Source organism: Paroedura picta, chromosome 12 (assembly GCF_049243985.1).
Source record: "Paroedura picta isolate Pp20150507F chromosome 12, Ppicta_v3.0, whole genome shotgun sequence".
In the NCBI taxonomy this organism is placed as follows: domain Eukaryota; kingdom Metazoa; phylum Chordata; class Lepidosauria; order Squamata; family Gekkonidae; genus Paroedura; species Paroedura picta.
Genome location: NC_135380.1, coordinates 35,597,274 through 35,624,630, shown reverse-complemented (window position 1 = coordinate 35,624,630; position 27,357 = coordinate 35,597,274). Strand labels below are relative to the sequence as shown.

Here is a 27,357-nt window from a genome sequence, read left to right as displayed (position 1 = left end):
TGAATAGTATAGTTTACATAATATACAATACTGAATGCCGTAAAAAGACAAATGCAACTCATAAACCTATTAAAAGGAAATAATAAACAGAAAAAGCAACAAATCACAAAACAAGAGTGAGTAATCCAACAACACAAAAAAGACAAAGAAAATGTTTTATTTAAAAAAACTCCCATTAAAAAAGTAATCATCCTATTAGGAAATTGGAAGCCAGGACCATGGAGGCTACAATTCATCATATTTTCTCTTCCACGATACACTGGAACTGTATGTGGAACCAATTTAATGGCCAAGCATAGCTGAGTAAGTTCGTGTCTGTAGGAACACTTATTTCCATACCACTGAGAGTTTATTGTCTGATTACTATGAATCAGACTATCACTACAGCTTGGACAAGTAATGCTTGAATGAAGGTCAAGGCCTTTCATGTACCATAATGGCTCTGGATGTTTCTTCAATAGGTGTCTACATAGTTCCTGGACAAGATACCTACCAGAGCTCAAGGAAGAACCAGTGTATAGGAGTATGAGAGAGAAAATGATGCAGAAGGAAAGCTGCAACTTGGTTGGAAGAAAAATAAACTGAGATGTCAAGACTCTATCTGGGGAATGAATGCTTGAAAAAAGACCTGCAGGAGTGTCTTTTGCCTTCACCTAGCTCTACTTGTATCGTTGTAAAATCACTTGCATGCACTTGCATCCAATGGAATTTCACTGCACTGAGAAGTAGAGTCCACAACAGTGTTTTCTACCATCATTCCTTGGATTTTTGAACCAAGACCTGCTCCAGGTTTCACCTCCATGTCAATTGAGACTGGTGGCCACAAGCAAAGGTCTTTTCAGCTATAGTATCATGGCTATGAATTTTCCACTGTGAAAAAGTACAAATGGCTACCTATGGGAGCTTGCTTCAAGAAACTAATGAAATCTCTTTAAGTTCAGAAGACTTTTGAAGTGAATTGATGTAAGAGTTTTAAGAAATGCCTTAGACATAAAAAATGTGATTGTCTTGTTTTAATTGGATGCCATTAAAATTTTAATTTGTTATTGGATTTTAAATGTCTGGAACCTGCCAAAGCATGGAGGATAAGAACATATGAAGCAAAAAAAGAAAACTAGGTAGCTACGTAGAGCCTCTTGTGGCGCAGAGTGGTAAGGCAACAGTCTGAAAGCTTTGCCCATGAGGCTGGGAGTTCGATCCCAGCAGCCGGCTCAAGGTTGACTCAGCCTTCCATCCTTCCTAGGTCGGTAAAATGAGTACCCAGCTTGCTGGGGGGTAAACGGTAACGACTGGGGAAGGCACTGGCAAACCACCCCATATTGAGTCTGCCATGAAAACGCTAAGAGAGCGTCACCCCAAGGGTCAGACATGACTCGGTGCTTGCACAGGGGATACCTTTACCTTTAGGTAGCTACGTGGATATTTTTTTTGTTCATCTACAAAGTAATATAATTACTTCCCAAAAACCTATACTTTAAATTTTCAAATCTGGTGGACAAAATCATTCCTGTAAATCCCTGCAATGGAGAAGCTAATGTTCCAGTTTTCAGGAGGTAGCAAAATTGGTACTATGAGTATCTACAGGTAGGCACAAAAGAAACTTGGTAAATGAAGAAGAAACAATCCCCAGCCATGGGGCAAAAAACCCCCTAATGACAACTAAATATGCTTACTTCTGTCTTGGAAACATGAAACATTAAGGACAGCTTCTTGAAAGAGAAGCAAAAAAGGAGAAAGGAGGATGAGAAAAGTGGCCTGACTTAGCCCTTGATTGTTTACAGCATCCAGGAGGGAGGATCTGAGTTGAACCTGACCAACAATTTATCTCATCATCTCCCTTTCCTTCACTAATATTCCATTCTAACTTTGCCTAATGAAAAAAATAAGCTGATTGAGCCCAAGTAATCCCAGAAAATAAGCTTTACACAAAAGAATTAAGAACAGCCATTTTAAAAGTTAGGGCTCTGAGCATACACAGGCATTACTGTGTATATCGTAACAGTGTGCATAAAGGAAGGGCTCCACTAGTACTGCATGAATGAGCACAGTTAAGTTTGCGTATTTTGCCCACTTGAACTGTCCCAGCTGGGGATGTAAAGCAAGTTTCTAATGCCAAAACAAGGTATTCCACACAGACTTCTCAAAGGCCTGATACAAATACAATTATTCCGGGCATAATCTTATATTTATTTGTACCCAGTTCATATTAAAAACAATGGGATTGAACTGTATAGTCAAGGGGCCTAACACTTCTCAAGGGAATCCAAACAAGCAAATAAAATGTATTGGGTCAGAGCCAATGGTACTCTTTAGTTGAAAGAGACTCCATTCACTAGTAAACAAAATTGCCTGTTCCATTAACACTAAACCATGGCTTGGAACTCTGTGATGTGCATTTAAGAATCAGTCTAATGCTATATGTCATTATATTATCTCACAATTAGCTTGTGACAGGCTAGGCAGGCTACTATGGTGGATAGATGTTCCAGATGTGCCAATTTACTGAATGCCTTCGGGCCAAATACATTTGATGCTGGGAATTTTTATTCAGATCCTCAGGTGCAAAACTTGGCCCTAAAAAGAATATGCAGATTGTATGGGGAGAGTTAGGGCCACAGATTGGGGAAAATAAGGAATTTAACTCTCCCCTTTGTACTGCCACTTCTAATAAAAATCCACTCCTCTCACCAGCTGCTTTAAGTCTTGGGAGACCTGAGTAATATGTGTATGTTTCTTTAAAGGAGCTCAAGGGGTCATTTACAATTGGGGAAATGGAATGGGACAAAGAGTTAACACTATCACTGTCTTCCAACATCACAGCTCAGATCTGAATCACTCTGTTCCTTCCCTAGTTGCTTTTTGCAGTTCAACCTCTAAGGATCCAAAGATGGATCCCAAGCATAATGTGTAGTTTGATCTAGTTCTAGCAGGGAATTGCATTTGATGACTCATGCAATCCCATCCACATTTGAGGCATATGTTTGTGGTATATGTCAAAAAATGAACAGCCTTCTTTTCTATATCCTACTTCACCATTCCTTACCTATTGCCCTGTCTTGTCTATATACTAAAGACCAGGGGCGGATACCTGGAGAGCCACAGTTTGGTCCTCCCTGTGATAGACTAAGAGACAAACTACATGACTGGTGATGGTTTTGGCCTTAAAAAGCAATGAAGAAGACAGAGCAATTGGGAGCCATTGGACTGGAGGATGAAATATTTCCTCCCTTACTCAGTTTCCCCACTGAAAATCCTAGTAGGTAAAGAAGACAGCCTAGGGGGAAAGACAGCTACTCCTACTTTGCTGCCCCCTCCCCCCCCCAAACAGCTAATTCATCTACTAGGGAAACCCATCATGACTTACCAATTTTACATGCAAATTGGTCCCAAAGTATCTGAGCAGGGATTATATTATTTTTACATTTTGTACAAAGAAATTGGATTTTAAATACATATTAGACAGTATTAATAGGAATCTGAAAGCCATTATCTCATGCTCCCTTCTTGACACCCCTAATTATCCCTCTCCTTAGTTTCACAAGACAACCTGTTATGTGGAAGTTCCTGTGGACAGACATGCCAGATAATTAGGACTGCCCTACGGTTCAGTTGTCTAGGTTTTATCTGGATACTGGACATACTGTTTGGTACCCCTCTAGGTCATAACCTGGTCTGTATTTGCAACTTTTATTTTTAAAAATTACAGTTCTCACCTTCATGGATTGAGATGCACTAGAAGAAATATTCATGCAGCCTAATGAGAAATAATCAAATATTGGCATACAGTTTGCTTCGCTCCCGGTAACCAGACTGGCTTTGATGACTACCCCTGCTTATCTGGATCCTGACCTCAGCTATCGCTCGTCCACTCTTTGCCTCATCCCTGACTCTGTTTGCTTCAGTACATGTAACGACCCGGACTGGACACTGGCCTTGCTCTTGTGTAGTGACTCAGACTTGGCTCCACAGCCAAGGCACCTCCCGCCCAGCTGCCACTGGGTGTGGCCAGATAGGGCAGCACACCAGTCTTGCCTTCCATTGTTTTAACCACTGAAGGATGGAAACATCATAATACTACATTTCTATTGGATGAGCTTTGCCACTGCTTTAGAAGAAAGAATGAGCAAATCCTGACATGAAGAATGATCAAGTCCACAGATGCTTCCTCTGATTCTTCATCAACTTCGTTGACATACTTTTCTTGAGCAGACACAATGCAACCAGTAGACAACAGCCACCAAATGTGCTCAAGTTGCACTGTGAGCAAGTAATCTGCATAATATGCAAACTAGGCTGTTCTATCAGTGAGTCACACCGCACACATGCTGTACTGTTTGTATTAAAACTTGGAGAAGAACAATTCAAACAGAAGCAAAATGAAGACTGGTAGCCAATGAAATACACATCAGAGACAGAGTCATTGCATTAATCTTCACGAGCTAAATCCTCTGCTTATTCTCTGTGGTCTACCTAAGGGCCTATGCAACTTTTATGAGATTCTACAATGGAATGAATATATCTATTATATATGTACATGTGCATATGACTCTTGCTGGACCCAAAACAAAGCAAGGGGGAAAACAAACAAGAAAAAAAATGGGATAAAATATCTTCTTAAATAATAAAATGAACCCTTACGCTGCTATGGAAATGTTAGCTGCAGACAGGGGACTAACGTCTGCTACCTCCTTGGCCTTTTGCAGGGCAAGTTTTTGATTGGTAGCTTCCTCCATCTCCTCTTCATCCTGTGGGGAGACAACAAAGCAAGTAAGATGACATAATTCAAATGACTCTATTAAAGAGAAGAGAACATCCGTATGCTATGTCTCCTTACAGCAAGGACATGGGCCAGGAAAAGTTTCTATCTAAGCCTTGCATAAAAACATATGGAAGTTGACCAGGAATGCACTGGTGCTCTTGCATAAGTCTTAGAGCTTGGATGGCAGAAGATCCTGGTGAATAATGGACCATCATTTGGGTGTGGTTATGGACCCAATCAAATTATGGTGTCACATTATTTCAAGGTGAGAGCCGCCTAGTCTTTTAAGATTCCTCTGGAATCTTACTTTAAACAAAGGCTGGAAGAATTGGAGAAAGAAAGCACCCATGTAGTAACAAGATCCAAGAGGGAGTAAGGAAACAGGCCACCAAAACTTGTATTCCCTGGGTTTAAAATAGAATATGCAGTCCAACCCTGTACTCCTTCTTGGCTAAATTTATGCCCAAGCTAGATGAAAGAATCCTTCTCACCTCCTCCCTGTGATGGTGACTGACCACCTGTATGACCATCTTGGGTAGTAGAAGGAAAGGTGAAACTATGCATTTGCAACAGATTTGGGTCTCAAAAAACAAAGGAATTGGCTGATTGTTTCCCTTCAAATAGCTTGTATTTCCTGAGTCCAATTCTGACCCATGCCCACAGTGAGCAACTCTCCTTCCCCAACAAGGATTAAACACCCGAAGCAATGCAATAATTTGTGTAAACACATTTTGAGTCCAGTAGCACCTTTACAACCAAAGGTGCTACTGGACTCAACATATCTTCTGCTGCTTCAGACCAACGTGGTTACTTGCTTGAAAATAATTTGCATGATCATGATGTGACACCAAAACTGAGGAATTCACCACCTGGAAGTTTCTACATGTGACCTCAGAAATAAATTAAAATTTAAAGGAATCCATGACCTGAAAAAGCAAATGAGCCAACAAAGAAGCGAAAGCATTACTCAGTAGAAGAAGAAGAGTTGGTTTTTATATGTTACTTTTCTCTACCAGGAGGAGTCTCAAAGCAACTTACCTTCCTTTTTCTCCCCCCACAACAGAAACCCTGTGAGGTAAGTTAGGCTGAGAGAGCCTGGACATTACTGCTCCATCAGAACAGCTTTATCTGTGCTTTGACAATGAACCCAAGGCCACCCAGCTGGCTGCATGTGGAGGAGTGGGGAATCAAACCTGAGTGGCCAGATTAGAAGCAACCACTACACCAAGCTAGCTCTCAGTATTATATGGGACAAACATCTGAAGCTGCTTTAAGCAATGCAAGAACACTTGTGCACACAGTTTAGTACTGCCTACTGTCAGTGACTCTGCAGCATCTTATTCAGAAGGAAGTTCCCTCCTCCTTCACACGCATGCCTACGACCTGAGATCCTTTAACTGGACCTCCAATATGTGTTTTGTTACTGTGTCGCAGTAACATCATTCAGCAGTGTTTCTTCCAAGGAAAGCATGTTGTGCAATAGCAAAAAGAATGGCCACTAATCCCAAAGTTGCAAATTCATAGCCAGCAAGATTCTGAAAGTCTCATCTCAGAATATTTATAGAAATGAATCTGATAACCTAGCTCAGTTTTGGGAAGGCTTTCCTGGCTGGCCTCATCTGAGTCTCTTACTCCTTTATCTGTAAACAGGAACAAACAGTTCATACCAGGCAGTGGAAAACCCAGATGATGTCACTAAAGCAGGAGTGGTTACAGGAGAATCTTGAAAATAATAAGTGATGGACAAAAGTGAAAGTTTGCTAATTGGGACTTTCTTCCATGAAGAGCCAAGGAGGAAAATAATCACTCTTCCCCCAAGAAATATTTCTATGATGATGACCAGACTGCCATTTTGAAGACAGATCCAGGCTAGCTGTTGTTTGAAAATTAGAATGTTGTTTTAAAAAGTGAGAGATTGAAATTCAGTTCGGAGACCACGAAGAAACTGGAGTTAAAGAACATCGTAGGGCTCCTCCATTCTCTTCTGCAGCATGCCATGACTGAAGTCTTTAAATACTTTCAATTTATCGCCAAGTCTAAATGTGTGGGCACTTTAATGTATTGAAGTTTACTGTTTCCTAGCAGGAAGGGTTCTAAAACAGGATTCTAAAACTATGGTTAAGAATTACAGTTACTAGGAAGTGAACAAAACCTCAATTTGTCAAGGCATCCACATTCAGACACCATGGCAAACCGGAGCCTGATGATTAACCCAGCTCACATCCAACATGAACAAAACATGGTTTCTTCATTTGTCACGTTTGAAACAAGTCTGATAAGGAGTTTAAGTGACCATATTCTGAGCATGTCCCAAAAGGGACTCCTAGGTGTTGCCCACTGGGACTCATGAATGTTGACTGTGTAGGCTCAAAAGCAGGAGGTCAGTTTGAAATGCATCTCATGATTCTTTACAAACAAAACCAATGGTTTCCAGTTAAATGTGCATGACTGATCATAAAAACAAATGTCACTAGCAGGTAAAATCTGAATTCCAAATTTCTTTCATTTATTGTGTCTGCAAGCTTCTTCAGAATACTTTTAGTTAAGCTTAAACAGTATTTTCAAGTTTTTGAAGCAAAATGCATCTCACAAGGGACTTCGCTTGCCTCACAAGTCCTGGTGTGCATGTATATTCCCTTCAATACATGCATTGTGCTCATTTTATTATAGCAGCAGACTAGTTCATGGTATTCTTGTGAAAAGCAATGTCAAAATGACTGTAAAGCACTTTGTACCATTTCAATGACATATAAATGATTAATTAAGAAAAAACTAATGGAAGAAAGGGAATTGACTGACTAATATCCAAACCAATTGAGTCTGAAACTATTTAATGCTTATGTATTTAGTATTATCCGGCCAAATAAAATGAATTTTCCCCCATCCTTTTGCAGGGAAGAAACATAACATTGTTTGATAACATTTGCCGCATGGCATTCAAAGGGTGCTTCTTTTAACCAATGCAAATCCATAACATGCTGTGGTTCATAGAGAAGGAATCCAAGCCAGACCGAACGAAGGATGGTCCATTAAACAATTACACAAAGTCAATATTTCTCATCTGCCAACTTCCAGCACATTTATCAATGTAGTGATAGACGGTGAGCTGGCTCAGATAGTCAATTTAATCTGTGCCACACTGCACATGCAGTCTATCCCAGAGATCCCTTCTCCTGGGGGATAGGATGAACAACTTCCAGACTCTCTCTCTTGTTCAGACAAAAGAGCAAGCTTGACCTGGAATCTAATTTATGGGGGTCAGGCCATCAACACATGACCTGTTTTGACCTCTGGATGGCCTGATTTGCTATGCAATATCATTACTTTTTAAGCGCCTCTTGTGGTGCAGGGTGGTAAGGCAGCCAACATGCTGTCTGACGCTCTGATCATGTGGCTGGGAGTTCGATCCCAGCAGCCGGCTCAAGGCTGACTCAGCCTTCCATCCTTCCAAGGTCGGTAAAATGAATACCCAGCTTGCTGGGGGGGGGGGGTAAAATGGTAATGACTGGGGAAGGGAATGGCAAACCACCCTGTATTGAGTCTGCCAAGAAAACGCTAGAGGGTGTCGTCCCAAGGGTCAGACATGACTCGGTGCTTGCACAGGGGATACCTTTATCCTTACTTTGGCCAGAGTTAAGCAGTAGCTCATATGCAATTCCCTTTAAACTGGGTCTGGTGGCAATTCCTTTTAAACTCTGACTCTAGGACCCTTTGTTGGCTTATCTTGAAACCAAACAGTTGTGCATGAAGCTAGGAGTGGGGGTTTGATTTCCTCAATCACAGCAGCAAATGTGTTAACCCCTGCAGTCATGTGGTAGACTCTCAGTGGCTGAATGAATGGGGTTGGATTTCACATGCGCTCCCCACTAACGTGATGGCAGGAACAACTGGTCACGTATTCTAACGGCCCTTTAAAGCACTAGAAGAAGATACTTATGGGGGAGGGAAATAATAAAAAGTGCTCCAGAGGTGGTTTTACCTTGCCTTACCTTTCCTATTTCAAGCTGTTCACTGGCTAATTACTATATTCGGGCCCTGAACACAGTTCTGATCTTGATTAGGCCTTGAGATGTAATTGTCTCAAGGAAGCCTCCTGAGGGCCACTTACGCCTTGGCAACCTAATAATTTCTCCAGGCTATTTTGTCAGGTTTCTTTTTTCTTCCTCTTTTTTGTTTGTTTGTTTGCATGCTCACACTTACTGGGCAACTAATCTTCTATTCTCTAGGTATGGGTGTGTAATTGAACCACTATGATCTTCCCCTCCCCACTCCTTTCAGAAAGCCCTAGTGATTTCTGGATCCATGGACTGAGTAAAGCGGAGAGCGTTTCAAAGGATGTTGTGCGATTCATCAGGGCTTTTGATGCCGTTAATATTTAATTGTGCTCAGCCATAAACACGAGCAGCGTCAGGTTTCTAAACCTTCTGCAGGTGGCTTCTGAAATATTCAAAAGGGGAAAGTTAAAGGATTTTAAAAAGTGGATTCGTTTGTTTTTCTTTTCAAACAAGCGAAAGGAAACGCTCTCTTCATATTGCTTGTAAAGGCGACTGCCAGTAATTTGGAGGGAGGTGAAGTAACAAAGGATTCCCTGGAGGAAATCATATGGGTTTGATAAAATGTAGGAAGAGATTGAAATCTGACAGGAGGAACCTTTCTTCAAGATGAACAAACCAGCTAAAGTCCTGGCCCTGAAGCTGAGAACTGGGTCTGAAGGCACTGGCTAGCCATTAGGCAGGGATGGCCAAACTGTGGCTCTTCAGATGTCCATGGATTACAATTCCCATGAGCCCCTGTCAGAATGGCCTGGCAGGGACTCGTGGTAATTGTAGTCCATGGACATCTGCAGAGACACAGTTTGCCCATCCCTGTACTAGAAGAAGAAATGGCGGCTTTAGAAGGTGGACATCTCGTTCCTTTTGAGCACCCTCCCTTCCCCAAGCTCTGCCTTTTCCAGCCCCTGTCCCCAAATTGCCAAGAGACAGCAATCCTATGTCTTAACATTCCCATATCAAGAATCGCTCAGGAATCTGCACCATCTCCATTTGTTACTGAACAAAGTGCATCTTACTTATGAGTAACCATGCGTAGGATTGGGCTACGAGGCCTGCCCTTTTCGTACTCTGCAACTGCTGTGGTATGTTTTGAAAGGCTGGTTCGACGGCTTTGTTTTTCAACAGTCTCTTTAAGCAAAAGACCAAATACCCCTGGGTTCGGAGAGTTTATTGCAGGGTAAGCTAATACAGAAAGCAGAGTAGAGCCTACAGCAATGTGTGATGGCACAGGAGGAAAGGGAGCTCAGACTGTGAAATGAAAATAGAGGTGTTACAAGTTTGCATTTTCATCAGAGAAATGCTGGGGGATATGTTCATGGCATTATAGATACTTTTTCCTGGCGATCTTCTAGTTTGGCAATGAAACGTTCCGGGGAGAACATACATGTGCCAAAGTGAAGCTCAAGGGCATTCAATCCAGCCGGAGGCATCGCCTTTTTAAAAAACAAACTGGAAGAGCATTCAAGAAATTGCCAGCTTCCTTTGCAGAAATGTTCTATGCCAAGCAGCTGCCTATTGCTAATACCTGCTGGGAGCACATTTCATACACTTACCTTGGTCAGCTCTTGTGCATTGGCTAGGTTGTCCACGGCAATGGCCAGGAAGACGTTCAGCAGCGTATCTAATTAAATGGCTAAAGATTTTAAACAGTTGTTCACACAAATTTTCAACTTAAATGGGTTAGACGGTGTTCAAGGCTTCTTGATCTACATTTCCCCTTCCCAACCTCTGCCAAAGAATCAAGACAAAGGTTCCCACGGACCAACCTTCAATCACCCTCTTGTCACAGTCTCTGAGCCACAGAGGATACACAAAAGATATGGATGCTCCCACCCTTTCTGGGCCCATCATCCACCCTCTGCTTGTGTCTGATACAACAACCTGTTCTGCCATGGTGACCCACAGCATTCAGGTGGAAAGGATGGACAATAGGAGTAGATGAGAAGCAGGGCAATAGGAGCTGCCCCTGAAAGATTATTAAATAAAGAGAGGTGACCTTCAAATGGAGTGCAGGAAAGCAGCTTGTGGGGCTGGAAGACTGACTATATTATTATTATTATTATTATTATTATTATTATTATTATTATTATTATTATTATTATTATTATTATTATTATTATTCAGACTTGTTACTCGCCTCTTCCCCGGAGGCTCAAGGCAAGTTACAGCATAAAACCCCCAATAAAACCATGCAATAAAATCCATAAAATGCCATTCCCCTAAGCCTGTTTGTCAGCTACAGCTAGTTTAAGGGGGGAAATGGAAATTATTGTAATCTCACTCTCAGATCTATTTATTAAGAGACAGCAACTCTTATTCCTGACAGATTGATTATAACAGAGGAGCCTAATTTTAAAGAAGGGACATGCATATGTTACTGAGCAGAACAATCACAGCATCATTCTCAAGGGAATAATAACCAGGAGGAGGTCATACGTTCCAAACTGAACTCTAATATGTTCCAAACTAAACTCCGTCTTTATGGAAGCTCAGATCACCCAAGTAGCATGGCTGGCATTCTATCACCTTTGCCAAGCCATACTACTAGCTCCCTACTTGGCCCCAGAACACCTAGCCACAGTGATCCACACGATGGTCACCTCTAGACTAGACTTCTGGTAACTCACTGTACGCAGGCCTGCCCTTAATCTTGATCCAGAAACTGCAACTGGCCCAGAATGCTGTGGCCAGGGTCCTCACAGCAATACCATGAAGGTCCCACATTCGGTCAATCCTTCAACGTCTGCACTGGTTTCCAGTCAAATTCCAGGTCAGGCTTAAGGTTCTGGTAATCACCTTTAAGGCCATCCATGGTCTTTGCCCAATGTACCTAAGGGCCCAGTATGTCTCTCTGCCTACACCCCTCAAAGCCTCCGGGGAGGGCGGTATAGAAGTATGATAAATAAATAAAATAAATAAAGAGCCTTACACTCTGCTACTACCAACTGCCTGGTGATCCCGGGCCCCAAGGAAGCTTGCTTAACCTCAACCAGGGCCAGAGCTTTTTCCATCCTGGCCCCCACCTAGTGGAATGAGCTCCTGGAGGAGATCAGGGCCCTAGTGGAGTTCCGCAAAACCTGCAAAAGGGAGCTCTTCCGCCAGGCATTTGGTTGAGGTCAACCTGAATTCAATCACCTTCCACTGGCCCCTGAGCCCCCTCCTATGAAAACCACCACCGATATGTCCATCCCATGGGGGCATCAACATGTTACACTTAAGTAGATGTTCCCACCATATTTGTTCCATTATTATATTGTTCTACTGTTATGACAAGAGCCTCTTGTGGCGCAGAGTGGTAAGGCAGCCATATGAAAGCTTTGCCCATGAGGCTGGGAGTTCAATCTCAGCAGCCGGCTCAAGGTTGACTCAGCCTTCCATCCTTCTGAGGTCAGTAAAATGAGTACCCAGCTTGCTGGGGGGTAAACGGTCATGACTGGGGAAGGCACTGGCAAACCACCCCATATTGAGTCTGCCATGAAAACGCTAGAGGGCGTCACCCCAAGGGTCAGACATGACTCGGTGCTTGCACAGGGGATACCTTTACCTTTACTGTTATGACTGTATTGTTATTGTTCAATTTATTGTGTTATTTGTACTGTTTTTTTTTCAGTTTCATGTAAACCGCCCTGTGTCTCAGGGGAGGGTGGTATATAAGTATAATAAATAAATAAAAATAAATTTAAAAATCCTCACTTAACAGGAACAGCAGAAGAGTTTCCATCTTGGCACATACTGTTTTGATGAAGGCTTGAAGAAGTTGGGCAAATACCCTGGTTCTAAAGCTCCTTCTACCCATGGTACAAACATGCATATGGTGTAATCAGCCTTGAATCTCAGAAAGACCCATTATGTATGGGGGTTTTAGCGCACATTCGGGGGGGAATGGCGGCGACTAAAATCACGATAACTCATGGTGCCGGCTGCAACCGGCCGCAGCTTCGGTGCATGCCGCCGAAAAAGCTGCGTTTGCGAAACGTGGAAGAAAGCGCAGCTTCCGGGTGACCGGGGCGCAACCAGAAGTGATGCCGGGATCGCCGCGTGCATAATCGGTTACTCTGGGTTTTGCCGCCATTGTGCCCCGCCCCGTGCATAACCGGTGTGCGTCGTGTCTTTCCCCTCCGCGTTTTCCATGTGACCCGAAATCGGGTTTTCATGGCAGACTCAATATGGGGTGGTTTGCCATTCTCTTCCCCAGTCATTACCGTTTACCCCCCAGCAAGCTGGGTACTCATTTTACCAACCTCAGAAGGATGGAAGGCTGAGTCAACCTTGAGCCGGCTGCTGGGATTGAACTCCCAGCCTCATGATCAGAGCTTCAGACAGCATGTTGACTGCCTTACCACCCTGCACCACAAGAGGCTCTTGCTTGCAGGTATACACCCAGATTATTTGTCCCAAAACCATGTTCTCATATATATCCACCTGTAGAGACACGAGTGTCTATATTGTACCTAATTCCCTTGTAGCATAATTTCTTCCAAATTACATCCAGGCAGTATTTGAGCAGCTCAAAAGATTTTAAGTCAAGGAAACTGCCACCATTTCTCTGTGAATATTTTCACCTTCCAGCTCTGACTGTACTTAGCTGATGTCCCACTTTTCTTAATGTTGGTCTTATTATTTCAAGACATGTTCACTTATACCAGGAAAAAAACTCCGTAGCTCATAGAACTGGGCTGGAGTGCTTCACTCTGCTAACTCTAAATTTTGTTTTGTGATGCTTCTGTTAACTTTTTTGTTTGACAGATAATAAGGATGAGAAACAACTGGCAAGGTTTTCCCTCCTGGGAAAAGAATGAGGCTTAACAATCTTGTTCAATTGTAAGCAGATACTGCTGAAATTTAGGGCATGGTCCGGAAAAAGAGAAAGTCCGGAAAAAGGCAAGTTGTGGAAAACTGCAGAAAAAGATCTATTCAGAATTCAATAGAAACTCAACATGTTTTTAGGCCACCAACAGCCCTGAGGTATTTAGAAGAAGAGTTAGTTTTTATACCCCCGCTTTTCACTGCCCAAAGGAGTCTCAAAGTGGCTTATATTTGCCTTCCCTTCCTCTCCCCACAACAAACACCCTGTGAGGCAAGTGTGTCTGAAAGAGTTCTGACAGAACTGCTGTGTGAGTACAGCTTTAACAGGACTGTGGCTGACTCAAGGTCACTCAGCTGGCTGCATGTGAAGGAGCAAGAGATCTAAACCAACTCTCCTGATTACAGGCCACTGCTCTTAACCACTATACCAAACTGGTAGATCAGAAGAGTACCAACAAGAAAAGAATCTTGAGTAACACCATTTTCAATAGGGCAAAGCAGAGTCAAAAATTTGCTTAGACCATCTCTCTAGGAGGCTGCCCTCAGTAAAATTTCCAGAAATTCTGAAGCCACTGGGGGTGGGGGGGTGGGGTGTTTCCCCTTCCCAGGGGGAAAAAAACCCAGAAATATTTGGGGAACTTGAAATATATGCAATACTTACTGTCCTATCAACCCTTAAACTAATTTTACTGCTTTAATAACAAAATGCATCATTCATAACTTACTTAGCATATAAAATTTCAATATTTGACATATTGGTGTAATTTAAAAGTTATAAAAGCCTAGTGTTGTACAAGCAAAATTGCAAATATACTTAATAGTTGAAAGAAAATGGCGAGCTGATGCACTCTAAGCTGACTCAGCACATGTACCTATTTTTTTGCAATTTGGTTAGAGAGAGCTAAGTTAAATGCTCAGTTTTTCTCTGCAGTTTTGGTGCAGTTTCTGCCCCCCCTCCTTCTGATCTTTCCCCCCCCCCTCCTGTAAGGTAGAACAACAAGCTACTTTTTTTTCAGTTTATGTCTAAATTGAAGGAGAGGTGAAATGGTCAACTATGTCAGTTCAAAAGGACAACAGAAGGTATGCAACTACTGAGAAGCAATGAAAGCACTGCATGCTCCCCCCCCCCCATGAAGATAAGGTACCCTTCTAGGTACAGAAATACATCTTGCATTTAAGAGCTGTATATGCCTACAGCATATCCACTTGGTCTTTAAAAGCATTTAACCAATTCCAAAAGGGGAAGTATTTCATAGCAGTTTTTTTTCGCAGGTAATGCTGCCTCCTATATGACCCCTCTCTTTCAAACACTACCAGGCAGGGCCTGCTGAATACAAATACCAGGGGTAGTCAAACTGCGGCCCTCCAGATGTCCATGGACTACAATTCCCAGGACCCCCTGCCAGCGAATGCTGGCAGGGGCTCCTGGGAATTGTAGTCCATGGACATCTGGAGGGCCGCAGTTTGACTACCCCTGACAATCCCAACACACTGGAATGCTCAAGAATCCCCCCCCCCCCCGCTTGTTCCATTCTTTCAGTGACAACTAAAACCGTTAGGAACTGAGTTACCGGCACTTCTGCTATTGGGTTTGCATCGGTATCAGTTTGGCAATTTTCTTTGGTAGTTTTAAAACTCCTATACATCTTTTTGAAATGTATTCAAAGCCCGTCTGTCAGTCGTCAAATTTAAAATTGATTGGTATAGTGGTTAGGGGTGCTGACTTCTAATCTGGCGAGCTGGGTTTGATTCCCTGCTCCCCCTACATGCAGCCAGCTGGGGGACCTTGGGCTTGCCACAGCACTGATAAAGCTGTTCTGACTAAGCAGTGATATCAGGGCTCTCTCAGCCTCACCTATTTCACAGGGTGTCTGTTGCAGGGAGAGCAAAGGGAAAGCGACTGTAAGCCACTTTTAGACTCCTTCTGGTAGAGAAAAGCGGCATGTAAGAACCCACTCTTCTTCTTCAGTAATATCTGGGCTCTCCCAGCCTCACTCACCTCACAGGGTGTCTGTTGTGGGGAGAGGAAAGGGAAGGCGACTGTAAGCCACTTTGAGACTCCTTTGGGTAGAGAAAAGCAGCATATAAGAACCAACTCTTCTTCTTCTTCAGTAATATAAGGGCTCTCTCAGCCTCACCCACCTCACAGGGTGTCTGTTGTGGGGAGAGGAAGGGGAAGGGGATTGTAAGCCACTTTGAGACTCCTTCCGGTAGAGAAAAGCAGCATGTAAGAACCCACTCTTCTTCTTCAGTAATATCAAGGCTCTCTCAGCCTCACTCACCTCACAGGGTATCTGTTGTGGGGAGAGGAAAGGGAAGGCGACTATAAACCCCTTTGAGACTCCTCCTGGTAAAGAAAAGTGGCATATACAAACCAGCATTTCTTCTTCTTTTAATGTGGGTGCTGGGGGTGTTTTTTGTTTGTTTTGCTTTTTGCTTCCACACTCACACACTAACACTTGCTTGGGTCTCCTTGTGCCTTTAATTCCTGCAGCAACTTTGTCGCAATGAACTAGGATTGCCAACTCCAAGTTGGAAAACCGGAGATTTGAGGGTGTAGCCTGGGGAGGGCAGGGTTTGAAGAGGGGCGGGAGCTCAGCAGAGTTTAATTCCATAAAGCCCTCTTCCCAAGGTGATTGTTTTCTCCAGGGGAACTGAGAGCTTTAACCTGGAGATCACTTGTAATTCCATGGGGAACTCTACCCACCACCTGGGGGTTGGCAACCCTCTCTCCCAGATAATCATAAAACAATTCTTGAGGCTTGCTGTTTTATAAATGCATCGGGGAGATGCTTCTATTCTGTAATGTATGCATTCATTATCAGTTTATCAAAGTATGCACCCATGGGATGCAAAGGTTGAGGGTCAACAGACTTATAGTGGTGGGGAACAATCGTAATTGCATCCAGCTTGCCCCTCTTTGGAGATATAATGGCATGGCAGTGCCAGCCACTGGAATGTAAAAGAAGGAGAAGCAGGGAGGAGACAGGAGACAGCAGAAATCATCCTTAAAAGCATCCTGCCCTAAGTTCAGCTTTCTGATGGAATCATCCATCAGCAGAATTTCCTCCAAAGAGTGGGCACAGCATGGTGCCCCCAAACTGTACCAGGCAGGTTCATATACTACAGCCCTGTGAATGGATGATCAGCTCCACATGCTTAAAAGAATAATGACTGTTATTAAATCCTAACCCCTTTCCAGCTCGTCTGTAATTTAACTGTAACCAGGAAAATATTTCATTACTTGGATTATCAGCTCACTCAGCCAAGAACCTTCTCTGTGGGAGCTTCACTGAAGCAAATGCTCCTATTTCTGCCCAACTACCATTCATTTCAGCAGGGTTTGGGTCAAGAGCTCCGCAGGGGGAACAGACGCTGCCTCTCCCTACACAGGTCTTGTTGCATCTTCTATGGACACATGCTGGAAAATGAAAGGTGTGTGTACACACAAACGCGCCTGTAGTGTTGAGAGGCAGGCAGGGTTCAGTGTGTAAAATGGGCAGGCTCAAGTGTGACTGGAAGCTACGGTGGGGTGTTGCCAGGAAGGATTGCCCCTTAATTTGAGGTGGGATACGGATGTAATTATTGAGTGGTAGAAGAAGAAGAAGAAGAAGAAGAAGAAGAAGAAGAAGAAGAAGAAGAAGAAGGAGTTGTTTCTTATAAGCCACTTTTCTCTACATGAAAGAGGCTCAAAGTGGCTTACAGTCGCCTTTCCTTTCCTTTCCCCACAACAGACACCCTGTGAGGTGGGTGAGGCTGAGAGGGCCCTGATATCACTGCCCGGTCAGAACAGTTTTATCAGTGTCATGGCGAGCCCAAGGTCACCCAGGTGGCTGCATGTAGGGGGAGTGCAGAATCAAACCCGGCATGCCAGATTAGAGGTCTGCACTCCTAACCACTACACCAAACTGAAAATGGCAAAAAGGCATCTCAGAGACATTAGGTTGGTCTCAACCAGGGCCGGGGCCAAAAAGGCCTGTCAGAATACTCTTCCAAATGAAGGGCCTCAAATGAGAGCTGTTTCACCAGGCCTACTTTGATGGCCGAAGCAACATTTGAATTACACTGGCCTCCCTACCAAAATCCCTTGTCAGTTAGGTCTGGGAAGATCCTCCCATCTCCTCTCCCCTCCTTTTCCAGCATGGGAAGAACTAAGCAATGAATGAATGAATGTAGGTTTTAGATGTAATTGTATTCAATTTAATAGTTTTATATTTGTATTGCTATATTTTATTTTGATGTGATTTTACAGTAATGTAATGTAAAATTCCCCCTTCAAGGATCGCTGCCTTGTTGTGGCAAGGGGGCTTGCGTAGTTCAGTGAAGCTATGAGCTATACCGTGCAGGGTCACCCAAGACGGACAGGTCATAGCTGAGAGCTCTGACAAAAGGTGATCCACTGGAGAAGGAAATGGCAAACCACTCCAGTATCTTTGCCATGAAAACTCTATGGACAGTTCCAATAGGCATAACGATATGACGCCGGAAGATGAGCCCCTCAGGTCGGAAGGTGTCCAATATGCTACTGGGGATGAGCAGACGGCTAGTACGAGTAGCGCCAGAATGAATGAAGCGGCTGGGCCAAAGCCGAAAGGACGCTCAGTTGTGGAAGTAACTGGTAGCGAAAAGACAGTCTGATGCTGTAAAGATTTTTATTCCATAGGAACCTGGAACGTCAGATCCATGAATCAAGGCAAGCTGGACGTGGTCAAACAAGAAATGACAAGACTGAACATCGACATTTTAGGAATCAGTGAACTAAAATGGACAGGAATGGGTGAATTTAATTCAGATGACCATCAGGTATACTACTGTGGACAAGAATCTCGCAGAAGAAATGGAGTAGCCTTCATAATCAATAAGAGAGTAGGAAAAGCAGTCTTGGGATACAATCCCCAAAATGACAGAATGATCTCAGTTCGAATCCAAGGCAAACCATTCAACATCACAGTGATCCAGGTCTATGCCCCAACCACTGCTGCTGAAGAGGATGAAGTTGATCAGTTCTATGAAGCCCTACAACACCTTCTAGAAGCAACGCCAAAAAATGATGTGCTTATCATCATGGGGGATTGGAATGCTAAAGTAGGAAGCCAAAAGATAACCGGGATAACAGGCAAGTTTGGCCTTGGAGTACAAAATGAAGCAGGGCACAGGCTGGTAGAATTTTGTCAAGAGAATACAATGGTCATAGCAAACACTCTTTTCCAACAACCCAAGAGACGACTCTACACATGGACATCACCAGACGGTCAACACAGAAATCAGATTGACTATGTGCTCTGCAGCCAAAGATGGAAAAGTTCTATCCAGTCAATAAAAACAAGACCAGGAGCTGATTGTGGTTCAGATCATGAGCTTCTTGTTGCAAAATTTAGGCTTAAATTGAAGAAAGTAGGGAAAAGCACTAGGCCACTCAGGTATGAACTAAATCATATCCCCGACGAATACACAGTAGAGGTGACAAATAGATTTAAGGAATTAGATCTGATAGACAGAGTGCCTGAAGAACTATGGACGGAGGTTCGCGACATTGTAAAAGAGGTAGCAACTAAAACCATCCCAAAGAAAAAGAAATGCAAGAAATCAAAATGGCTGTCTGAGGAAGCTTTACAAATAGCTAAGGAGAGAAGGGAAGTGAAAGGCAAGGGAGAAAGAGAAAGTTACACCCAATTGAAAGCAGAATTCCAGAGAAAAGCCAGAAGAGATAAGAATGCCTTCTTAAATGAACAGTGCAAACAAATAGAAGAAAACAATAGAATAGGGAGGACCAGAGATCTTTTCAAGAAAATTGGAGATATGAAGAGAACGTTTCATGCAAAGTTGGGTATGATAAGGGACCAAAATGGTAGGGACCTCACAGAAGCAGAAGAGATTAAACAAAGGTGGCAAAATTATACAGAACAACTATACAAGAGCGAGCTTAACATCCCTGATGACCACAGTGGGGTAGTTACTGACCTGGAGCCAGACATCCTGGAATGTGAAGTCAAATGGGCCTTAGGAAGTCTGAGCAACAATAAAGCTAGTGGTGGTGACAGCATTCCAGTTGAACTATTCAAAATCTTAAAGGACGATGCAGTAAAAGTGCTACACTCAATATGCCAGCAAATTTGGAAAACTCAACAATGGCCACAGGATTGGAAAAGGTCAGTTTACATTCCAATCCCAAAGAAGGGCAATGCCAAAGAATGTTCAAACTACCGCACCATTGCACTAATTTCTCATGCTAGCAAAGTTATGCTCAAAATCCTACAAGCTAGGCTCCAGCAATATGTGGACCGAGAACTTCCAGAAGTTCAGGCAGGATTTCGAAGAGGCAGAGGAACTAGAGATCAAATTGCCAACATACGCTGGATCATGGAGAAAGCTAGGGAGTACCAGAAGAACGTCTACTTCTGCTTCATTGACTATGCTAAAGCCTTTGATTGTGTGGAGCACAACAAATTGTGGCAAGTTCTTAAAGAGATGGGAATACCAGAGCATCTTATTTGTCTCTTGAGAAATTTATATGCAGGTCAAGAAGCAACAGTGAGAACTGAACATGGAATCACTGACTGGTTCAAAATTGAGAAAGGAGTTCGGCAAGGCTGTATACTGTCACCTTGCCTATTTAACTTGTATGCAGAGCACATCATGAGAAATGCGGGATTAGAGGAGTCACAAATTGGGATCAAGATTGCAGGGAGAAATATCAACAACCTCAGATATGCAGATGATACCACTCTAATGGCAGAAAGTGAAGAGGAACTAAAGAGCCTGTTGATGCGGGTGAAGGAGGAGAGTGCAAAAGTTGGCTTAAAACTCAACATCAAGAAAACAAAGATCATGGCATCCGGCCCTCTCAATTCCTGGCAAATAGATGGGGAAGAAATGGAGGTAGTGACAGATTTTATTTTCCTGGGCTCTAAGATCACTGCAGATGGGGACTGCAGCAAAGAAATTAAAAGACGCTTGCTCCTGGGGAGGAAAGCTATGGCAAATCTAGACAGCATCCTAAAAAGCAGAGACATCACTCTGCCAACAAAAGTGCGTTTAGTCAAGGCTATGGTCTTCCCAGTTGCAATGTATGGCTGTGAAAGTTGGACCATAAGGAAGGCCGAGCGTCAAAGAATTGAGGCTTTTGAACTCTGGTGCTGGAGAAGACTCTTGCGAGTCCCTTGGACTGCAAGGCGAACAAACCGGTCAGTCCTAGAGGAGATCAACCCTGACTGCTCTTTAGAAGGCCAGATCCTGAAGATGAAACTCAAATACTTTGGCCACCTCATGAGAAGGAAGGACTCCCTGGAGAAGAGCCTAATGCTGGGAGCGATCGAGGGCAAAAGAAGAAGGGGACGACAGAAAATGAGGTGGCTGGATGGAGTCACTGAAGCAGTCAGTGCAAACTTAAATGGACTCCGGGGAATGGTAGAGGACAGGAAGGCCTGGAGGATCATTGTCCATGGGGTCGCGATGGGTCGGACACGACTTCGCACATAACAACAACAAATGTAAAATTGCATGAAATAGGGCGGAAAATAAGTATAAAAAACCTAGAATTAAAAACTGCATACATTTTTAGGATATACTAGTAATGATTGTATGTTTTCTTAATTGCTGCAAATAATGCCATTCTATTAGTAAGTTGCTAGATGTTGACTACCTGCACTTGGAACTGAACCCAGAAATGAATTCAGAGACACAGGTGGAAAAATCCTAGGATTGGTTCATTTACACTGAGATCTTAAACCTGTAGTCGCCTTCATTTCTGACTCTTTTAGTCCGACTTTGAGCATGAACAAACAAGAAAGACTGTCTAATTTTGAACACAGAAAAAAATTGATTGTAAGGACAGAGAAATCAAATCAAAAATAGATATTTTACTATCTAGCAAGATGGCATTTCCCCAGCAGGGAGCAAATCTTTTTGACCTACAACTTCATTTAGGGCTGAAATATTAAGTCAATTCTTGGCTGCAATGAACTGACTAAAAGCACAGGGACCAATTAACAGATGCCACTGATTAAAGCTGCTGCTCCAATTTATTATTTTCATACTTTGATACATGCAGATACTTCTGAAAGAATGGGTGGTAGCCCACTTTAGACCTGGTTCACACATGCAGGAGAATGAGACGGCAGCATCCTGAGGTAACAGAACAGATTCCTTTCAGATTTCTAGTGTTGGATTTCAGCTTTAAGTGCTCTTTCAGAGTTAAATCTCCACACAAATATAAAACTAGAGGGACAGGAGGGAGGAAGATGCTCCACCTTGTTTTTCCTTGTTGTTCTTATTTTCTTCATTTAGGAAGACAGAGAAACAGTTCCATAATATGATCTACCTCTGGTAGTTTACCAGCTCAGCTGTTTGCCATTTCATTGCTACTCCATTCTCCTGTATGTATAAATCAGATCTTTGAAAAAGGCATTCCTCTGCCTTACACACAAACAAGAATGCATCTTCTGTGGGCTGAGTGTTGTGGGTGTGTTCATTACCATACAACGACTGTGGGGAGGTGTGCTACACATATTCCCAAGGGAATTCCAAGCCCCTGGATCTCTGAGATCACTCGGCACTGGAGTGGGAGTCAAGAAAAGCAACAGGATGGGACTACCACTCACTACCACTCCCTACAAAAGAAGGACTTCACCGCCAAACTAGACATAAATGGGGCAGTCCCATCTTTCTTCCAGCATAGAACATGGCAGGCTACGTAACATTTCTGGGAGATGTCCCATTGAGGTAGTGACAAGACCCCAGCCTACTTAATTTCAGCAAGATGGTTACCTCATGTACCTTCAAATTAAACAAATATAGCACATTCCAGCCAAACTAGGCTCCAATAGGGGGGCCACACACATACATATATTATTTACTGCACATGTCTCTCATCTTTCTTCCATCCTGGAATCCCAGTTCTTAACTAGACACTGACCAGACCACCCACTTGTATAGGTTGACCAAGGTGGCTGCAGCTACAATCTTAAGAACACCTTCATGGGACAAAACACCACTGAATAAATTGAAACTTGCTTCAAAGTAGAACTGGCCAGGATTGGTCCCTGCATCTTGTGTTTTCCACCCACAGCTGGGATTTGTTAACACCTATGTCCCATTTAGATATAGAAAGGGTAGAGATTAGGGATGCCAGTCTCCAGGTGAGACCTGGCGCATCTCCAGGCAACAGAGATCAGTTCCCCTGGAGAAAATGACAACTTTGGGGGATGGACTCCATAGCATTATACTCCATTAAGGTCTCCTCATGCCCCCAAACCCCACCCACTCCCAACTCAACCACCCAAATCTCCAGCTATTTCCCAACCCAGAGTAGGTAACCCTACTGGGAAGCACAATAACTAAAGCTCTTAAGCTCACTGTGCTTCTTCAAGCACTCTTCTCCACATCCTGCTTCATGTCTATTGGACGTTGGCTGGGAGAAAGATGTTGTAAGCAGTTGACCAGAAAAACAGACCTCCCTTCCCCCACGTGCAAACCAACACTCCCCCCCCCCACCTCTTGCTCCATACATGAATAAGAGCACAGCTCCCAGCACCTTCATATGAATAAATATTTCTTTACAATTCTGGGTGCTAAATGTAGAACACATTGGCACTGGTTTTGCTCTTTTAATACATATTAAACATTTGTTCATATGCAAAAAAGAAGGTACACTTTTTAATGAGAAAGGTGAGCAGTTTAGGATGTATTTCTGTGGGAGGAGACCGTTCAGGTGTCAAGGTTTTCAGCATTCTAAAGGTTTCTGAGAGACCGATCTTTCCTTTTTCATAAACAGCCTCATTTCACAATGGATCAATTCCCCCCTTAATGGCTTTCCAGTAACTTTCACCAGCTGCCCATTAGCTAGCCACTGCTGACTTGAAATGTGCATTTGCTAGTGGAGAGGGGGGGCGCAAACCGCCATTAGCAAATCAAATTTAGGCAGTGTAAGGATACAGTTACCAAACAACGTCAAGACGATGAAGTAGATCGAAGAGAACATTCCTGAGTGGACCCCCCCTTGGGATTCGATCCCCTGGTACATCACTGCATTCCAGTCTTCCCCAGTCAGAATCTGAAAAGTTAATTAGAAAAGCGTGCAAGAGAGAAAGAAAAAAAAAAACCAACAGAAGGCCAACAGTAATTGCCTCGGCTATCTGAAGTAAGGCCAAAGCTTACAAGACGCAACTGTTTTCTTGCAGCAACGCTCTTATTAAAGAGTTCTCTAAGAAAGCAGGCCCACGCAGCAGGCTCCCTTGCGGCCTTTCAGTGGCTCACAAAAACAATTTTTGCCCTATAGAACCTTTAGGGAGGCTGGCTAGGTAACCAGCTCTGCTCTGCTATTTACCTTTTTGGTGCTGCTTTATTGTTTGATTGAAATTGTCCATCATTCTGTTTTCTGCGCAAACTGATTGGGAAGCTTTTTATGGCAGAAAAGGAGATGTTGTTCTTCATTTCGGTTAGCTGTTTGTGGCTGGGGGAAAACATCCCGCCAGGCCTCTTTCAATCAATCTCTCTGGCATGAGAGAACTATGAGGATGTCACAAGAAATACATTAATTAAAAGCTCCTGGGAACTTAAAGTACCCACACAAATGAGAGGGCTGCCTATTAGGCCTCATGATGTAGTGCTCTGGCCTTGCATTCTCCCAATTAGCCTCTGCTGGGGAGCAGGTCACGCTTGCATCAGATGGGACAGGGACATTTCTCATACAGAGATGCCACAAAATGCTATTCAATCAGAAAATGTTTCCCCTTGCATCGCTGCATGAGTTAGGGCTGGAATGGCAGCCACCAACAGGCATTTCCCCTCTGTCACTCAACTAGAAGGCAGAAGGAAAACGGAGCAAAAGGAGGTGGGGGAAGATTCCAAACTACTGGTGTCACTTCCTGTGTAAAAGGAAAAAAAGGAAACAAAAAACCCAACCTGACTAAACAAGTTAGGAGCCTAAAGGTTGATCTGCAGGGAAAAATGTTTAAAATACAAATATATATTATCATAGAATCAGAAAGTGGGAAGGGATCTCCAGAGTCATCTAGTCCAACCCCCTGCACAATGCAGGAACTCAAAACTACCTGCCTACCCACAGTGACCCCAATTTCACAGCCAAATGATCCCCACCACCACCAAAAATCTCTAGAATCCAACCTGGCCTGGGGAAAATAATACCAGGTGAATAATTAGGTGCACATAATAATTAGGCGTACATATTACAATTAAAAACATTGATAAAATCTCCAATATATACTGTATAATACAATCAACAATAAAACATGGAAGACCAGATGTATTTTGACTTTAAGGGTCAATGGTCAAATCATTTAAAATGTATTTAAACAATAACATTAGGGCTTGCAGTGTGGTAAAAAAACAACCTGAAAAAATGTATTGAAAGACATTATAATGAATATTTATGGAATATATATATATATATATATATATATAAAATATATATTTTTACTTATTATCAATAATTGTTAGTTAATGCTTTTTCCTGCTTAACACACGAGAATGCACTTTTGAACATGAGTCAGGCAACATTGAGGTTTGTCTGGAGGCACTTTTACTGAAATCTTGGCATCCTGAACTAGTTTTTTAAATATTTGAATTAGTACTCCTCAACTTGGATCTATTTTTCAGAGTGGTGGTTTATAAAACAGCTGCTATATAATTTGTCGCCCCCCTCCACCTCATCGGGGTAGACTCCTGCATTTCATGCACAGATGAATACTCAATAATGCAGCTATAAAGTCAATCAGATTCTCATTGCATATGTTCATTTTTTCCCTTATTGGAACAGTTTATTGCATAATAAATCCTGTTAAGGAGCTGGTACATTACAATAGTCAAGAGTGCATGAGAATCATATTGCATCCTGAGCTCCTTAGAGGAAGAGTAGGATAAAAATCTAATAAATCCTTATCCATTGTTGCTCCTCTATATATGAAACAGCCTAGGGGGTGGGACGTGTCCGGCTGTCCAAGCTATAATAGGGCCAATCAGGGTGCAGCCAGCTTTGCCCTGCCCCTGCAGCTCCCGCTCTCCGTCCCTGGACTCTAGCCTCTTTGCTCTCAGACGCCTCAGTGCCTGGAGCCAGCAGCAGGTAAGGGGAGAGGGCCCTGGACAAAGGGCTTGCTAACGAGGGCCTCTTGGCCTGCTAGGCTGGGCCTGCTGACGAGGGCCTGCTGACTGCCTGCTAAGGTGCTCTGTCCCGGCCCTGATAACAAGCTGCCCAGCCCCCTCCTGAAATGTACTAGAAGAACATTAAATGTTATTTTGATTTCAGTTCCTCAAGTAAACTCTCATGTAATATATGGTTGGTGGGGAAAGTACATTAATTTTTAAGTCATTCTTGATTAACAGAATGTACACCCTGCATCATCATAATGAATTTTGTTGAAAATTTACAATCATCACGCATGTTTAAATATATCTGCAGACAATTAGTGTGTGTGTAATTCTACCACTGGAAGCATTGCAACACTCCTCTGAGGATTTGTTCAAGGCACATTTCCCATAAAATGTGCAACCAGTCTTATAATTTTAGGAAGTGCCATACTGTAACTACCATACCTATTTAGGACTCATTCTGAAACATAAATATCTCTCTCTCAAAAAAAGCATCATATGACAAAATTAGCAGAAATGCTGCAATAATTAATGGCCAATGACAGGAAATCCCCAAATTTCCAGAAAGGAGCCTTCCTCCAGCTTAAGTAGTTCTTCCTTCAACAGATGTCACTAAAGTTGGAGGAAGGCTCTCAACTTTGCTCCGTGGTGTGTTAGCAAAGGGAAAGGAACCACCCCACCATCAGGCTTTTCTGTATTCTTGTTTTCCTCATTTGTAATTTTCGGGGGGGATGTTCTGTTCTATGTGCCTTTTCTCCCTCTGATAGTCAAGTCAACATTACATCAGTTTACGTCTGGTATATCTCTCTGCAGATTTAAATGGCAGATTTTTACTCCAAACATATACCAATGTTATCATTATTTCCTCACTGGCTGCACCCCCAGCTCCAGCACCAGAGGGCCTGGTGACCCTGGTGCATTTCCTGACCCAGATACTCTCCTGGAGCTGCTGGGAAATCCAGCCATCAATCCCCAGATGGATGAGTAGTGGGGGTCCAGCCAGGCTGATACCCAGCCCTACTATGTGAGCCCTTGAACAAAGCAGCCACCAGCCTGGAAGACACACTGGAGGAACAGCACCAGCGGTCCCTGGGCCAGACCCCAGCAAGCCCTGAACTGCATTGTCGGATGAGGCAATCTACCCTGACAGCTGTTAGAAGATCTACATGCTTGCTAGCTTGCTGTCAGGTTAGATGGGGCCCAGCTGTACCAGCTTTCTCTGATGAGGATTAACTCCAGTTGCAGGCCCTTTCGCTGAGGGCTACTCCACAGATGAAGGCTATTTCAGAAGGACCTTGAGGCAACATGGGGCCAACACATGCGTTATCCTGTACAGACGATTTCTGTTCCGGGTTACCATGACAAAGCTCCTTGAACTTCCGGTTCCTGATTCTTGGCTCAACTTTGACTACGTTCGTGGTTCCAGACCCTTGCCTTGGTTTTGACTACATTCCCAGGGGCTTTCCGCACCGGGATCCTTGTAGCAAATTGTTTGCTGAACGAAAAATCGCCATTTAAAATAGTGCAATTCGTCATTATGCATACCTGACTTTGTAGTGGAATCCAGTTGCGTTTCTATTGTTTCCCACAAGCTTCCGGTCTCAGCAAAAATCGCTAGACAGGAAGCGCTATTTC

At 43.2% G+C, this 27,357-nt stretch overlaps 1 protein-coding gene across 11 annotated transcripts in view; it reads right to left on the bottom strand.

The window, feature by feature from the left end:
- CACNA1B (calcium voltage-gated channel subunit alpha1 B) overlaps positions 1 to 27,357 on the bottom strand; it is a 388,158-nt gene that overhangs the window by 118,953 nt on the left and 241,848 nt on the right. For all 11 annotated transcript variants that reach the window (XR_013225991.1, XM_077306495.1, XM_077306492.1 and 8 more), the window contains 3 exons: positions 23,551 to 23,668; positions 10,365 to 10,432; positions 4,639 to 4,745 (listed from right to left, as the gene is read on the bottom strand). Coding sequence is in view for 10 of the 11 variants with exons in the window: in XM_077306495.1 (XP_077162610.1) it covers positions 4,639 to 4,745; positions 10,365 to 10,432; positions 23,551 to 23,668 (293 nt within the window). In the remaining variant the exon portion in view is untranslated. The remainder of the gene's footprint in view (positions 1 to 4,638; positions 4,746 to 10,364; positions 10,433 to 23,550; positions 23,669 to 27,357) is intronic.